At 38.3% G+C, this 17,307-nt stretch overlaps 1 protein-coding gene across 3 annotated transcripts in view; it reads left to right on the forward strand.

The window, feature by feature from the left end:
• POLA1 (DNA polymerase alpha 1, catalytic subunit) overlaps positions 1-17,307 on the forward strand; it is a 310,773-nt gene that overhangs the window by 235,765 nt on the left and 57,701 nt on the right. For 2 of the 3 annotated variants that reach the window (XR_011998276.1, XM_025997428.2), the window contains one exon: positions 100-196. The exons of the other annotated variant lie outside the window; for it this stretch is intronic. Coding sequence is in view for 1 of the 2 variants with exons in the window: in XM_025997428.2 (XP_025853213.1) it covers positions 100-196 (97 nt within the window). In the remaining variant the exon portion in view is untranslated. The remainder of the gene's footprint in view (positions 1-99; positions 197-17,307) is intronic. 3 annotated transcript variants of the gene reach the window in all.

Consider the following 17,307-nt stretch of genomic DNA (forward strand, 5'->3'; position numbering starts at 1 on the left):
TATAGAAATTGAGATTAGGGAATATATACTCTGTTGAGAGTGATCTCCATTGCTCCTCTCACCAATAGTAGTATTCATTTATTTTCTGTTCTATTGCAGTATTCTGACAAGTCCCTGTACACCCAGCTGTGCTTTTACCGGTACATTTTTGATGTGGACTGTGCACTGGAGAAACTTAGTACTGATCAGGAGAAAGGTATGTTAAAATACTGTAATTACCTTTGAGTTTAAAGTGGAAATTTGCATCATAAAAGCCAGACCTACTGTCAGGCTGTTCACGCAGCATCATACCTCTGTCTCGGAAGCAGGCCGTGGGGGCCCTTGTGAGCACAGGCTTCCCTTGCATGAGGGGCGGTGGTATAGGAATCCCCGGCTTTCGTCCCCACAGCCTGTCTCACATTGTTCTCTATTAAAGCAGGGCTTTGGGGGAGGAACAGTACAAAAAGGACTCTTTAAATGCTATATTTTGAAAATGCTATTTTCTATAGAGTTTAGTAATTGTAATAAAGTAAGCATAGGCAACGTGATCATTGGACCTACAAAAACCAGACATTACCACAAAAAAATAGACCTGGAGTGTGTCTCTGCTGTTCACTAAAAGCCTAGGTTCATTTTGAAAGAGAAGCATGGGGTGGAGTTCTTTTATTGACTCCATCATAAGAGAGCATATCTGCACCTTCACCTAGATGATTGGGTGCTGCCTATAACCTTCACACAAGACTTGAAGGCACTGTGGAGTTTAATGGGTCTGGGAAAAGCTTTGTTACATAACAGAGTATTTGAAAATGTCATGACAAGTGCATGTTTTTTTTTCGTACCTGAAAATCACACTGACAACTTTTCTATGACCTGTAAAAACTAAAAAAGGCAAATTTACACATTTTTCTTATTAGTTACCTGCAGAGTATTTGTGTTATTTGTCAGTGAATATCGATCCAGCATTTTGTTGGTCACTATTAAGACTGGAGGTAACCTTAAGGACATAAAGAAACCTACAAATACTGCTGGATTTCCTCCCGTAGGAATCTCCATGCTGCCCTTGATTTGGTCTTAACTGTTTTCAGTTCTAGTCATAAGTGACCCGTTTTTTCCATCTACAAGATAGGCTAAAATTATTTTTTAAAGGTCTTGACTTAACTGATTTTGCTGTCCTTGGATATAAAACAGTTTACTGACTGATGGAGGAGTTAGTTCAAATATTAGTTTCTTATTTTTAGATGTTCACCAAAAGCTTGGGCTATCTCCACAGCACATTCTCACTGAATTAGTAAAATTTATGTGATGTGAAGAAAAAATTTTTTATTTCACTAATAACTGAGTTTTTTAACTTCTATTCATGGCTCATGTCTGGCCCATGTTAATTTGTAGTATCATTAATAGCTTTTTTCTCTTTTGCCCCTAAGGACCTTTCCTTAAAGACATTATGAGTTGAGAGAATTATGTACAGATTCTCCAATGAGTACATTTGTTTCTACTTGGTTTATTACCTCTTCCTGGGTATCAGTATATATTAGAAGTTGCTCCCCCTTTACTTCTTTCTGAATCTAACTATTTCAGATTGTTCCCTAGATATCTTAGACTCCAAAGGGATGGACTTCTCTTCCAGGCATTTCCAGAATTTGTACCTGAGGTGGCTGAATCAGTCTTCCATGAGTAGCAATTTTCAGAAAGTCCGTTGACTCTTGGAGACATATAGAAATGATCTGGAAAGTCACCAGAGACTTAGTCCGGCTATTTTAGGGAGTGTATGTTGCTTTCCCACAAAATAAGAGGGAATAGAATAGCTACTCAGAAGCTTCTCGCTCAGCAAAAGGGGAGAAGTGTTGGCAGTATCTATACCCTCACAATTTACTGTAGTTCTATTTCACAAGTTTAAAAGTTGGGATGCTTTTTTTGTTGTTTGCTTCTAATAAGTACACTATCCAAGAGCTCAGGGTCATAATGGTACTTCGTGTGAGTTATTGACAGGTTCTTTTACATGTCAGAAGGCTAAAGAAAATAAGAGAAAGATTTTTTTTGTATATGTTTTTATTGGAGTTCGATTTGCCAACATATAGCATAACACCCAGTGCTCATCCCGTCAAGTGCCCTCCTCAGTGCCCGTCACCCAGTCACCCCATCCCCCTGCCCACCTCCCCTTCCACTGCCCCTTGTTCATTTCCCAGAGTTAGGAGTCTCTCATGTTCTGTCACCCTCACTGATATTTCCCACTCGTTTTCCTAAGAGAAAGATATTAAATGTATGTGTCACCAAAGAAACTTCATGAAATGTTCCAAGAACCTTTTATTTTATTTATGAAACTATTTTTCCTTTGAGCTTCCTTCTTTGTATTATTCATAAGTAGCACTTTAGGAATGAGTGGATTAGTTGAAATTTACCTGCTCAGGGCATTTTCAGGACACCCAGTAATGTTAAGAGGTATTAGGGTATTTGTTAGTAGGGAGATTTAAACTGAAACACTAGGTTATGCTTATCTGTATTCCAAGAGCAGAGGTTTTCCTGACAAGTGACATTTGATAAGCTCTCCTTTAAGTGTCAGCTGGGGTGGGGCACCTGGGTGGCTTGGTCAGTTAAGTCCAGCTCTTGATTTCTGCTCAGGTCATGATCTTAGGGTGGTGAGATTGAGCCCTGCTTCAGGCTTGGTGCTCAGTGGGAAGTCTGCTTGAGATTCTCTGTCCCGTTCCCTCTGCCTCTCACCCCCTCTCAAAAATATTGAATTGAAAATCTATGGGATCCAGAGGGCAAATATATTTATTCAGTTTGGACTAAGGCCAGAACACCAGTAAATGTTACATCAGAAGTCCTGTGAAAAGTGACAGTCATTACACACAGTTACATTATTGAGAATGGAGTTTAAGTATTGCTCTCAACAAGTGCCCTGGACCTGGCCTGTGAAGTATTTCCTATAGACTCTTCTTTACTCTCAGTACTTAGCAACATTTCCTTGACTAAGATTGTTTTACCATTTCCCTTTGTAAAGTCCATAATTTAAGAGCTGTAACTGGATGATGGTTTTAATTCTTATTTGAATCTTGGCCATTTGACTTGGAAAAATCACAATTATTTGAAAGAAGTTTATTTTTATGGTAAAAAGTAGTTCTTGTCAAAGCTTTTTCCTGTGCTTTGCTTTCAATCGAAGATTTACAGACCATTAGTCCATAATGTGAATTAACCCCATTTGGCATTTTGCCTTATCTTTAAAATGCTAAAGGACTGTTACTCACTTTGGTGAAGTGTTTACTGCATAGTCACTGTAACTACATAACATTTTTAAAATCTTATTTCTGTGGGACTTTGGCTTTATTATTGTAACTACTCCAGAATGTTACACAGATGGCATAATAGATCCAAAGGCAGTTTTAGAGAAACATAGTGGCAATGTATGAAGTAAAAATCCATTTCCACAATGGCATCACATAATGGTCCCATTTGACTGCCTCATCCCATGGGGCTTTGTCCTGAGTAGGGATAAGTGAACAGTTTGGGGGAGACATGAATCTATTCAAATGTTGTCCTACTTGTCTAACTTAAGTCTGCTTAAAAATGCAGGAGCAAAAAGAATCTCTTAGTTTTCTCACCTGAACTTTATTTTGTGTATTCAACAATGCTAAAAACAGTATATGCGTATTTTCACTTATGTGTTGAATACTATCCCAGATGGTAGAGGAACTAAGGTGGCCAGTGTTCCCTGCTCTAGAGGAGCTTACAGTTTATCAGAGACAGATTCAGCAGCAGTGTGATAAACCACCAATCTAGTCAGACTGTTAGGGAAGCAAAGAAAGGGAGCCTCTAACCACCTTTGTTTTTAGCAAACTATTCTTTAGAGTACTTTTAGGTTCACAGCAAAATTGAATGCAAGGTACAGAGATTTCCTGTGCGCCTCCTGCTTCCACACAGGCACAGCTTCCCTCATTGTCAACATACCCCACCAGAGTGGCACATTTGTTAACAGTTGATGGAGCTACGCTGACACAGCATCATCATCTACAGTCCACAGTTTACCCTAGGGTTCACTCTTGGTGTTGGATGTGTATTGGACAAACCCACAATGACATGTATCCACCATTATTGTATCACAGTTTACTTTCACTGCCCCACATTCCTCTGTGCTCACCCTACTTAGCCCTCCTTCTCCACTAACCCTTGGCAAGCACTGATCTTTTTACTGTCTTTATTGTTTTCCCTTTTCTGGAATGTCACATAGCATATAGCCTTTTCAGGTTGGTGTCTTTCACTTGGTAAGATGCATTTTTAAGTTTCTTCTGTGTCTTTTCATGACTTGAATTTCATGTGACTTTCATGACTTGTCTTTTTGGTGCTAAATAATGTTCCATTATTTGGATGTACCACATTTTTAAAAATTTATTTTTTTTAAGATTTAGTTATTTGAGAAAGAGGGAGAGAATGTGAGTGTGGGGAGGGGTAGAAGGAGACCATCTTTAAGCAGACACTCCACTGAGTATGGAGCCTGATTCGGGGCTTGATCCCACAACCCCAAGGCCATGATCTGAGCCAACATCAAGAGTTGAATGCCGGGAATCCCTGGGTGGCTCAGCGGTTTGGCGCCTGCCTTCGGCCCAGGGTGTGATCCTGGAGTCCTGGGATCGAGTCCCACGTCGGGCTCCCTGCATGGAGCCTGCTTCTCCCCCTGCCTGTTTCTCTGCCTCTCTCTGTGTGTCTTTCATGAATAAATAAATAAAATCTTAAAAAAAAAAAAAAAAGAGTTGGATGCCCAACCAACTGCAGGCGCCCCTGGATGTACCACATTTTATATTTCAATTCGCCTACTGAAGGATACCTTGGTTTCCAAGTTTTGGCAGTTCTGAGTAAAGCTGCTATAAGCATTTATATGCAGGCAGATTTTTAGGTGAACATAAGTTTTCAACCACTTTAGGTAAGTAGTAAATATCGGATTGTGATTAATGGCTCATGTGATAAGAGTATGTGTACTTCTGTAAGAGACTGACAAACTGACTTCCAGAATGGCTTTATCATTTTGCATTCCCACTGAGTAAATGAGAGTTCCTGTTGCTCCACATCATCACCAGCATTTAGTGTTGTTTGTGTTCCGAATTTTGGCTAACCTCATAGTAGATATGTAATGTTATATCATTGTGGAGTTGTTTTGTTCTTGGTTTTTTTTGAAAGGGGGTGGAGGGAATCTTTTTTTTTTTTTTAAGAGAGGGGGCAGAGGGGGAAAGAGAATCTCAAGCAGGCACCATGCCCATTGAGGAGCCTGACATGGGGTCTCACAACCCTGAGATCATGACCTGAGCCGAAATCTAGAGTTGGACACTTAACTGACTGAGCCACCCAGGTGCCCTGGTACCTCATTTTAAGTTGCATTTCCCTGATGGCGTGTGATGTGGAACATCTTTTCATATGCTTATTTGCCATTTGTATATCTTCTTTGGTGAGGTATCTTTGGCTCATTTTTTTGGTTCATTTTTTAATTGTTTTTCTTTATTGTTGTGTTTTAAGATTTCTTTGTATATTTCAGTGAGCCTCGGTGCACACCATGCTAGGCATGGAGCCTGCTTAAGATTCTCTCCCTCTGCCCCTCCCCCCCTTTTTAAAAAAAGAGGGTTCTTTGTATATTTCGGATAATGGTCCTTTATCAGATAGATCTTTTGCAAATATTTGCCCTTCTGTGGCTTTCCTTTTTATTCTCTTGAGCATAAATTGCCTTTTCACTTTAGTGTTTGATTTTACCATATTCCTAAAACAAAACAAAACCATTTTTTCTATTCCCGTTCTCTTTCCAGTTGCTTATTTCCTCTTACTCTCTGTCAGCTATTTGTAGTAGGATTCTGTATTAATCTGCAATGCCTGACATAACAAGGTACCACAGACTGGGTGGCGTAAACAACAGAAATGTATTTCTTTTTTTTTTAAGATTTTATTTATTTAATCATGAGAGACCCACAGAGAGAGAGGCAGAGACACAGTCAGAGGGAGAAGCAGGCTCCATGCAAGGAGCCTGACATGGGTCTCGATCCCAGGTTTCCAGGATCAGGCCCTGGACTGAAGGCAGCGCTAAACCACTGAGCCAACTGGGCTGCCCCAGAAATGTATTTCCTGACGTTTCTGGAGGCTAGAATTCTGAGATCAAGGTGTCAGCAGAGTTGGTTTCTTCTGAGGTCCCTCTCCGTGGGCCATCTTCTCCCTGTCTTCACATGGTCTTCCCTCTGTATGCATCTCTGTCCTAATCTTTTCCTACAAGGACACCAGTCCTGTTCGTTTAGGGCCTGCCTGTTAAGGTTGCTCTACTCCTCCATTCCTGTAAGCAAGGTGAAATACCACACTCACTTCCCTTTTCATGGTCCTCACAATAGCCCCATGAGGTGGCAGAGGATTATCCCCCATTATATTGATGAAGAAATTGAGTTTTGTAATACAGGCTGCTTTCCTTTGCATTCCCATCACACCCTTTAAGTGCCCTTCTCACAGGACTTACCCTGAATTGTTTGATTTGACATTCTCTTCCACTGAGTTCATGAGGCAGAAGGTTGTATCTTGTTCATCTGCACTTTGCCCATTGGGGGCAGCTCACTAAATTTTCTTTGAATGAATTGTTAGTAGAAAATAAGACCATGCTACCAATTTCAAGGATATGGAGCAATTAGTCCTAGGAAGTAATTCTGTCTATGAATGGAGGGCAATGTGCATTAAAAACTCTAAATCTTTCTGTATTGCTTGGCTTGACTCAGGTGTCCAGTAAATTAATGTAACTAAAGTTCCTTGACATTTTCAGACTTAATATCCTGTTGTTTCAACTCTTTGCACGTTATACTGAAGTGCATTGTATCTCATTTTGCTGATGCCAAATTTGAATTGAATCAAAAGAATGTCAAGTCACTTAACTAGTAAGTGAGCCAAACTGACTGCTCCTCACCCACACTGCCACAGGGTCCTGTTCTCTGCTCACCCTCAGCTAAACAGTTACGCTCATGAAATGTAATAATAATTGTGCTACTTCATAGAAAATGAAGACCCAAAGAGAGACAACAGCTAGTACTGAAAAGCGAAAGAATCTTAAAAAGTGATGTTTTTCTTTAGCAAGAAAATTAGAGTTTTAGGGCACCTGGGTGGCTCAGTCGGTTGAGTGTTCGCCTTTGGCTCAGGTCATGATCCTGGGGGTCCTGGGATCAAGCCGCATCAGGCTCCCTTCTCAGTGAGGAGTCTGCCTCTCCCTCTCTCTCTGCATGCTTGTTCTCTCGCTGGCTTGCTCGCTCAATGAATAAATAAATCTTTTTAAAAAAAGAAAATCAGAGTTTTATGGAGGAAATTATATGCTTTAGTATCTTTGGGAATTTGGAGATTTCTGAGGGTCTCAGGACAGATCCCTTTTCAATGTTGAGAATTTCCTCTATTTTCCTGAACTGCTGAAGTGAAAGCTGAAGAGTTTTTATTATTGTTGGAAGTACTGAAATAAAAGTAGCAAAGAGCCACTGGAGTCCTCTCTAAGCCAGTTGACAGTCTTAGAATTTACTTTGTTAAATCCTTGCAAGGCATTAAAAAGAAGGCTGTGTCAGACCATCTGGTCTAGTTCTTCTTGTATCACTTTTTTAAGCCCATGGGTTATCCTCCTGAAAAAATTGTCAAATTTTAGAGATGAGACTTTTCTTTTTAATAACTAATAATAGGTAAAGCACAAAACAATCCACTCTTCTTTAAATTATATTTTTATAATTGTTGAAAAGAGTTATTTTTAGGAAAATAGATTTTGGGGACACCTGGGTGGCTCAGTGGTTGAGCATCTGCCTTTGACTCAGGTCGTGATCCCGGGGTCCTGGGATTGAGTCCCACATCAGGCTCCCCACGGGGAGCCTGTTTTCTCCCTTTGCCTCTCTCTCTCTCATAAATAAAATCTTTAAAAGATAAAGAAAAATAGATTTTGAAATGGGTAACATACAAACCCCATTTTCCTTTTGTTTTGTTTTCTTACAAATAAAAAAAATGACCCGAGGTTTGTTTTTTTTTTAACTATCCCTTTAATTAGTTGAAGTAAACTTTTATCATAGACTAGTGTGGCAGTTCAGAACATAGTTAGCTCTCTGTTTATGAAGTGATTGTAGAAACACATAGAGAATTTTGGTAGTAGAAAAAGTAGTTATATCCCTGACCTTCTGAGGAGGGTTGTTGCTGATGTTATTAAACATTACATAGTTTTAATCTTTAATGATTTAGGGAAATGCTAACAATATGTTAAAGTCCAACACTAAGTAGTAACTATTATGATACTAATTTGTGGCTTGTGTGCAAGGAGGAACAATTAGTAAGCAACCCTGGAATTGTTCACACTTATCCTCTCTGGGTGGATTAGAGATCATTCTTTCTCCTTTATACTGGTATATACCTTCTAAATTATATAATCTGAGCCTGTAACTGATTTTAAAACCAGAAACAAATTATAAACACTGAAATTTTACAAATAGTTTACAGAACTTGAAGTAAGTATTCAGCAGTTGAGGGAGAAAATACCGTACAGAAGAACCCAAATCCACCTTTTCTCCGTGCATTTTTTTTCCCATGTCAAATTGAAGACCTTGTTACTCGAAATATGATCAGTATACCAGCAGCATAGGCATCACCTGGGAGCTTGTTAGAAATGCAAAAATATCAGGTCCTCCCCAGACCTTCTGCATCAGCATCTGCATTTTAACAAGATTCCCAGGTGATTCCTAGGCACATTCAAGTTTAAGAAGCACTGAGGAGATGCTCTGCTCTTCTCTCTTAACAACTAAAGCCTACTTCCATTTTCTTCTTCCGTTGGTTAGGGCAGTCCTTTTGGGAAAACTTTAAAATGACAAGTATGCAGACTACAGAGGCCTGCCTGGGTTTAAAGTAGAATTGGCATGACAGCCTGGTCGTTTGAAATATATTTTGTAATTAAGCTTAAAAAACGTATTGTCATGACAAGTGCAAAGAGAAAGGGGGAGGAAACCAAGGAAGCAAGAGTTTTCCACCTTGTTTCTTTTTAACTAAGTAAGAAAAGTAAAGGAGAAGTAAATTAAGATTTTCAAAATGGCTTTCAGCTTCTCAAGGCCAGTGGCTTATAAAAGAGAGAACAGGACTGCAATTCTCCCCTCACTTCATCTAAGGACCATTCTGCATGTGCCCAGAGTGACACCCAGTTGCCACATTCTGGGCCTCATTACAACATTGGTCTAGCATGTTTGTCAAGACTCCAGGGCATTGAACTAGAATTTTTTGGCCATGAAAACAAGATTCTAGTTCTTATGTTTTGCTACCAAGAAGTTTACTTTGGAATTTACTTTTCCTTATGTTGCTACTTTTCGATTTTTATACTCAGTACAAGAATGACAGCATTGATATTTTCCAGTGGCAGCATGGAGTTTCATACTGCTTTGTTTTTCTCTCTCAGTACTGCCTATTTAGTTTAGTTTTTTTTTTTTTTTTTAACTAAAGATAACTTTGCAATGTGATAGAGGAGAAACTACATTTTCCGGGAAATTGTCACCATAGTTGCTTTGCTCGTAAGTGAAAGTGTCTTGGTCTCTGTACATTTTCTGTCATCTTTAGGATAGCTAAAGTACTATATGAAAGTTGCCATATATTTGAGCAGCAAACTTGCGAATTCTGATAACGTTCCTTTTCTTTGAGCCCATTTCTGTAAATAGGCACTTAATGTTTTGCACTTTTATGTACACGTGGACTTACAGGCATGCTATGAGAACAGATATGTTATTCATTTTATAAAATCCTTTCCTGTTACATCTTTTTAATGGTCCGGTTTCTTGTCCCTTTTATAGTAGTAAGTACAGCAGTGCAAATGAGAGCACTGAGGTTGCAGTATGGTATCTGTGTGACAATTCTGTGGTTGATGGTCTCATTTGCAAAACATTGTCATTTTTTGAGTGTTGAGGGTAGGTAAAACCCGGTAAGATTTTTTTCGTGTACTTTTTAAAAATATACTTCTATCATCAATGAAGGAAAAAAATATTAAACAATTTTCAGGCAGTTAGACCATAATGTGAGCTAATCACTTTATTTTGAAGAAAAGTATTTTTAAACAGTCGAGCTAGCGAATTTACTTTTAAAATGTATTGTGCTTACACAGTAGATGGTTTTATTTCCATGATGTTTTTTACTACATAATTATACATCTTAATTACGTAATTACTATCATAATTATTATGTAATTGCATGTACTTCCACTAATTACAAAATCAGGAAGTGTAATTATCTAGTAAAAACTTTATGAAATTTCATGCACTAAAAATTATTTAAAAGGCTATTCCAGTGGTCTACTGGAAGGCTTTCAATGTTGAATCTCAGTTTTGGACTTCAGTTTAGAACTTGAACGCACAGGCCAGGACAAGAAGGACAATTACAGACCGACCAACATGAAACTGAGTATTGTGATATAAGTAAGATGGCCTTTGTTCCTTAGGAGTTAAAGCCAGGGAGTGTTTGAATTTCTTAGTGATTATGGAGTTGTAAAAATAACATCTTGTGTTTGTGGTAGGTATCCCAAAAACTGTCAATGGAAAGGGCAGAGTTTTTTTTCCTTAGGAAAGAATTGATTAATAGAATTGAGAATGAAGGAATTCAGATCACAAAACCGCCAGGCCTTCTATAATTCTCTAATGTGAATGGCTTATTTAGTGATCTCTGTTTTTCAAAGCAAAATAATAATAATGTCATCATTATTATTTAAAATTGGTTCTTTAGTTTGAAGAGGGCTGTTTTTCCCAGTTAGTGTTTATATTTACTGAGATGGGAGAAAACATATCAAAAAAGCATAATCTTTTTCTACCACTGCTTGATGTCAAAAGCAGCTTTTGAGGCATAAACATATACGCACAAACATGTAACATCAGACCCTAAATAAAGACAGAAGGTTTAATTCAATAAAGCTATGATGCCTTTACCATTCAAAACGACATACAAATTGCACAGTGAAACAATAGTCATGACAGCAAATTAGATATGACATCTAAATTACACTACAAAGAGAAATCCCAGAACCATTTTTGGTCTGTAGGAGTCTATTTTAGCCCAGGTTTAAAACCCAGTCTCGAGACTGCTTTATTGTCTGAGTAGGGTAATGTTGTAGAAGACTAATTGGAGGTTGGTTGAATTAATTGCAGATTAATTAGGAGGAAGGGCTTATAATACTCATGGCAGAGAAGAAAGTAGATCCTTTAAGTATCATGATGGAATGTACTGTAAGTTTCAGGAATATTAAATTATCAGTATTTGTGTAACATCTATAATAATCTGTTATAACATGACTTAAAGCAATTGGGGTTAGATATAGTTATACTAAATTTTCCCCTCAAAATTAGTGCTTTTCACCGGAAATGTATTGGATCAGCTACTTACAATGTATAATCAGTTACTTATTTTAAAAATGTAACCTTCAACATTGAAAGGTCTGTAGTCTTAGAAGCAGATGACATTCCTTTTTTTTTTTTTCTTAAATCTTTCTAAAGAAGCACTCTGTGGTTTTATCAGTTACTGACTTTGTGTCCTTTTTATACCAGCTCAAATTTGTAATAAATGTGACTTTAAAAAAAAAGTCCGTGAAGAGATAAGAAAACACCAGCCCCACTTGCTTCAAGTAAATTAGAGGATATGGGATATGTAGTCATGCATAATTGTTTCATGCTCTCAGAGATATTTGGGATTTAAGTAGATTTGGTCTGACTTGTATTTTTCTCTAATAGTTTGGGATTATTTTTAAATAATTTAAAATTATTGGGTTGCCAGGATGGCTCAGTTGGTTAAGCATCTGACTCTTGGTTTCGGCTCAGGTCATGAGCTCAGGATCATGGGATTGAGCCCCACGTTGGGCTCCCTGCTCAGCATGGAGACTGCTAGTCCCTCTCCCTCTGCTCCTCTATTCACTCTCTGTCTCAAATAAATAAAATCTTAAAAAAAAATAAATTGCATACTCTTTTCCTCTTGGGCATCGTTGCTCATTGACCTAGCCCTGAATTTAATGTCTCCATTTCTTAATTGTCTTAACTCGATCATGGTAACATTTCCTCTCAGAATGCTTATACTCCCTCCAGTGAGATAGGAATTACCTCTCCTGCATTTTCTTGGTATTTTGCTTTGGTTTTGGTTTCTATCCGTTGCATATGCCATACCAGAATAGTCTTTAATGGTTAAAAGTTAAATGTTTTTGCTTAGTCTTTATCCTTCTGACTACAATGCAGACTTAATTTTTAAACTGACTTAATGTTTAAATGGTCTGGGTTGTTTTGCTTTGCTTTGCTTTTTTGTTTTTCATGTAAATTGGCATGTGTTTTCATTACCCTCCGTAATTCTTTAAATTTTTCATAATTACCTTTACTTTTGAAGTTTGTGTCCTTGTGATGGCTTCATTTACCCAGTTGCCCCAGGCCCAGATCTGGTGTTGATTTACACATGCTTAGTCAATCCTCATGTATAATTTTAGGCTGTACTGTCGTGTCCGTATAATAGATGCTACCCCTCATATACAGGGAAAACCCATCATCAATTGGACTCATTCTTAGAGGAGTTCTTCATGTAGTTGTTACGAATTTATTCACGTCCATCAGCATTCTCTTACCTTGTGGCTGATAGGACGGTGACTAGATGGAATTAGCATCCTGCACTGAGCTCAGTTGAATTAATTTTTATTGCATTCTGCCCATGTAAATGTCCTGGGAAACCTTTTTCCCCCTCAGTCTGTGAACCTGCTAGCCTTAGCACTATCCTGTAGAGCTTAAGGTTTTAACCAGCTGTGCTCACAAAAAGATAGGTTTCCTGGCTAATATTAGATACTTGTGTGCTTTCGTTGTGTTAAGAAATTATTGTGAGGGATCCCTGGGTGGCGCAGTGGTTTGGCACCCACGTCAGGCTCCCAGTGCATGGAGCCTGCTTCTCCCTCTGCCTGTGTCTCTGCCTCCCCGCTCTCTCTCTCTGTGACTATCATAAATAAATTAAAAAATTAAAAAAAAGAAATTATTGTGAAACCACACTCAAAAATAGGATCATAAAACCGGGTCTGTGTGTAAGCCTGGTTTTCTCTGTTTCTCTCTCCTTCACGCGCTGCCCCCAAGATTCTTCCTCGTGTGGTGTGTAAGGAGCACAAATATAAGCAAGACCTGGGTCCCGCTTTAGAGGTAATAATACTTGTGATCCTTTTCTTTATTCATGTATTCACCCCTCTAAACAGCTACTTTTTATAGAACTTTACTTGTTGCAGAAAACGTTCACATCTCTTAGTTTTTACTTTTCCCATTAGGTAGAGTAGTTGACATTTTTTCTGACGGAAAAACAACCTCAAATTGATGAAATGACCCTCGTGAGGTAGCAAAGCTGGAGAGTTTAAGAGCCCAGTGTTCTTTCTGCTGTGTCGCAGCTGCCCTTTTCTTAAACTAGTAGAGAAACGTAAGCCTGAGGGCAAATGACTACTACACAGGAATGGCTCAGGAAAGTTCCCGGTGGGGGGTGGAACCTGAGCTCCCCCTCGAAGATGGGTGACATTGTAACATGCACAGGTGCACACATGTGGTTTGAGATGAAGTTTTGTCTTTCTTGCTATTCTTTGAGTGCTCTATCGCTTATCTGGCTTTTACAAATTAAAGAACATCATTTGGCAAATGCATGATGATTTTAAAAGGTATCTGAATTGGAGATTTGGTCAAAAAGTGCTTGTTAAAAGGCTGGTTGTTGTGAAGCTTTAAACCCAAGGAATGGAAGCTGAGAGGCTCTTGTCTCTTCACTCCCCATCGTAACCAGTGGTGGTGCTTTGAAAGAAGTTGACTCCATCCTGTAGGATACATCTGTCAGAAGTGTATCAAAATGTTTTCCAATCTTAAATAATTTAACTCAGAATATAATAATGTAAGTATTTTGACATGAAAATGTTACATACTGTGATATATCCACTTATCTTAAAACAGATGTCTTTAACTTTGAAAGAAAGAAGTATGGCAAGACAAAACAAAACAGAAATAGGAATTAAAAGAGATGAATGACAAACTGAACTAGTTTTATTTAGAAGAGAAAACTAAAGTCCTATTAACACTATGACCATACAATATAAAAATGTTTTACTTGAAGCATGATTAATTTTTTTTCTTTTATTATTTTTTTTTAACTATGTCATGGTGAATGTTTAGGCATATGCAGGACCTATTCGTAAAGTACATGTTTGCTGCTGAAATAATTCCTGTTTTATTGGTGGATTATATATTGTCTTACCTAAAATATTATAGATGCTAATAAGTCAGTAAAAGCCAAGATAAAAGAGAGGGTCTGCACCTGAGTCTGTGTACAGGAAATTATTCAGCAGAGCATGCTTTGGTCTCTCTTAGTGAAGGCTTTATCACATTTAACAAATGTGCCACAGTAAATTTATTAGTATGCTACAAAGAAATTTTCAAAATAATTAAGACTAAACTACACTTGTCAAAATAAATGAATGAAATACAATTTTGAATCATCTTTCTTCACTTATTGCTCATTTGCATAATTCAGTAACTTACACAGGAGTCTTTCAGTCATTGGTGTGAATTAGCAAGGTTCTGCTATTCCTTGTTGTACGGGTGGGAATTATGCTACCATGTAATTAGCTATTCCAGACATGGACTAACGGGAAATACCAAAGGGCACAGCAAAATCTAAAGAGACAAGGCAGGGAATCTAAAGACAAGAGACAATCAAAGACACCCAACAAACTCAAGCTGGTAGACCACAGGGAATTTTGAATGAAGCCTCTTAATTTATTTTGAGAATAAGAAATCAGTAGTATGAGAGAAATCTCAACAAGATTAGCTGACTAAGCCTACTTAAAAAAAAATATCTCTATAGTGCATGGTGCGCCAGGTTAACCACTCCTGTTTGTTAGTCTGTATACAGCTCAACAAATAGCCGGCAAGGCCTTTCATGGGTATATAGTGGCTTTCCATTGAGGTTTTCACTCTTTGAAGGAGGTCGTTTATACCAATGAGATCTGTAGATGCAAATTGCTTTCCCTATATGTGAGGGGTCATTCCTTTCACAGCTGACTTGCTCATCTCTTTTATAGGGGTTTTGTTATTTTTTTTACTGCTCCCAAAGGAATGATGCTAATCACACTCACCCCCATACCCACCCCCAACTTAGCATCCAACTCTTTTCCCTCCAGCTCTGTGAAACTTTTGTGTGCTGATCTTTGGGAACAAAAAAAGCTGTTGGCAGCAGCCTTTAGCCCTGAATTAGGAAACTTTTTACTTCTCTCAACCTGGGATTTTTTTTTTTAGATTTGCCTCTCCTTTTCACCTAATTTGAAGGAAATACCTTCCTCATTGCAGTAGAGTGTCACTGTAACTTGCTGGGGCATGTGGAAAATCTTGGAAGGGAAGCAATATCCAGAGAATGCCATTTTTCCTTTGGATTCCCAAATGATATAAGCTCATAGGAACTAAAGGAAGAGAGAAGTAAAGGGATCAGTTTAAGGGTTAACTGTGAAAACCTAACTTGTGATCCTGTTACTGAAGTGGAGGGAAAGATAATGATGGTCTTTTGCCTGAGCTTAAAGAATCATACAAACACGCAGAGGTTTTAGCCTATAATGTTCAGGAGTCTTAGGAAGTAGGGGTTCAGACGGTATAAGCACTCTGTAAATCTTTGTTGTTTCCTTCTTTCCTCCCCGCCTTTCATCCTCCCTTCCTTCTTTTGGCCAGCATTTGTTGAGCACCAAGGGCACTGACCAGGGCTCCTGACAGGCGATAGATAGATAGGGGTAGTTACAAGCCCACACCCTGGAGCCAGAAGAGCCAGTTCAACTTTTGGCTTTCTACTTCTTGTTAAATAAGTAGTCTTAAGGTACAGAGCTAACTCCTCTCAAGCCTTGTCTATACAACTTGCATGAGAATAACACCTGCCAAATAGGGCATTAAATTAAAAAGGATAACATCAAAATGTGATATGTTAAATGCCTAGAACAGTGCCTGGCACATAGTAAATATGCAGTAAACATCAGTTGATTTTTCTACTTCTAACAATAACACTTTATCCAAAGCACTATGATAGTACTTAGTATTACAGTTGCTATATCTGAATGGGTTTTTATTGGCCATGTTTTGTTCAGACTTGTATCCCCAGCATCTGGCACAACACCAGACATGTTTTAAATGATCTGTTCTTCATACTGAATAGTTACAGTATGAAAAAGGCATGGTCCTTGGTCTCAAGGAACTTAAAATTGATCTTGGCAACTCCTTTTTTCTCATATGTTTTATGACATATGACTTATATGTCTTATAAGTTTTCTTATATGGGGTATATATTAGGAAAGATTAATTTAATTTTCATTGTTAGTGCTAATGGAAGAGATTGAAACAGATAATCCGAAAATTATTTCCATTTTGTTGAGATATATCCCTTTGGCAGACATTCCATTAATATTAAGCAGCAATCAGTACAAACTATTGGCTCCTTTCTAGGGAGAGGGTAAAAACTAGTTCTGTTTGTGTGCTAGAAGATAGCCAAACCAAGTTCCCAAATCATGTACCTTTAGCACATTTCTTCTTAACAACCAAGATGGCTTTTGGTTGTTTTTTGCTTCTTTCTTTTTTCTTTTTTTCTTTACACTTCTAAAAATGACAGATGTCCAGATGTCACTGCCAGATATCTGATTCATTAGGTCTGGGGCTGTGTATTTTAACAACCTCCACAGTGACTTCGATGCACACCCACTGTGTTGAGAATCTCAGAGTTAGTGAAACTCTTCAAACTTTAATATTGCTTCTTGTCAAATATGCATTAAGTTTGACTTTGATATAGAAAGGGAGATTGGGCGGCATCTAGATAACAATTTAAATAGACAGTAGAAGGGAAAATGAAGTCAAACACATGAATTATTTCCTAGATAAAGGAATCATTTATGGTACTATATGAGCTAATATAGCATTTGAGAATAAAGTGAAGGAAAAAAAATGGGCTAGGGAAAAGTAAGTAAGAAGAAACTGTTTTCTGGTAATGAGCAAATGGAAGATGAAATAAATGCATTTCAACAAAATTGGCTATAAAGAACATGTTATTTTCCCCATTAAGTTACATCATAAAAGTAGGAATGGGCTGCCGTGGAGGGTGGGGAATCCTTGAGAAGACTGGATGGGGTAACAGGGAAGTTATTCAGTTTTAAGAGATTAACCCAGAGCACCTGGGTGGCTCAGTGGTTGAGTTCGGGGCTTTGGCTCGGGCGTGATCCCCGAGGTCCTGGGATTGAATCCCATATCGGGCTCCCTGCAGGGAGCCTACTTCTCCCTCTGCCTGTGTCTAGGCCTCTCTCTCTGTGACTCTCATGAATAAATAAGT

Source organism: Vulpes vulpes, chromosome X (genome assembly GCF_048418805.1).
Source record: "Vulpes vulpes isolate BD-2025 chromosome X, VulVul3, whole genome shotgun sequence".
Lineage (NCBI taxonomy): Eukaryota > Metazoa > Chordata > Mammalia > Carnivora > Canidae > Vulpes > Vulpes vulpes.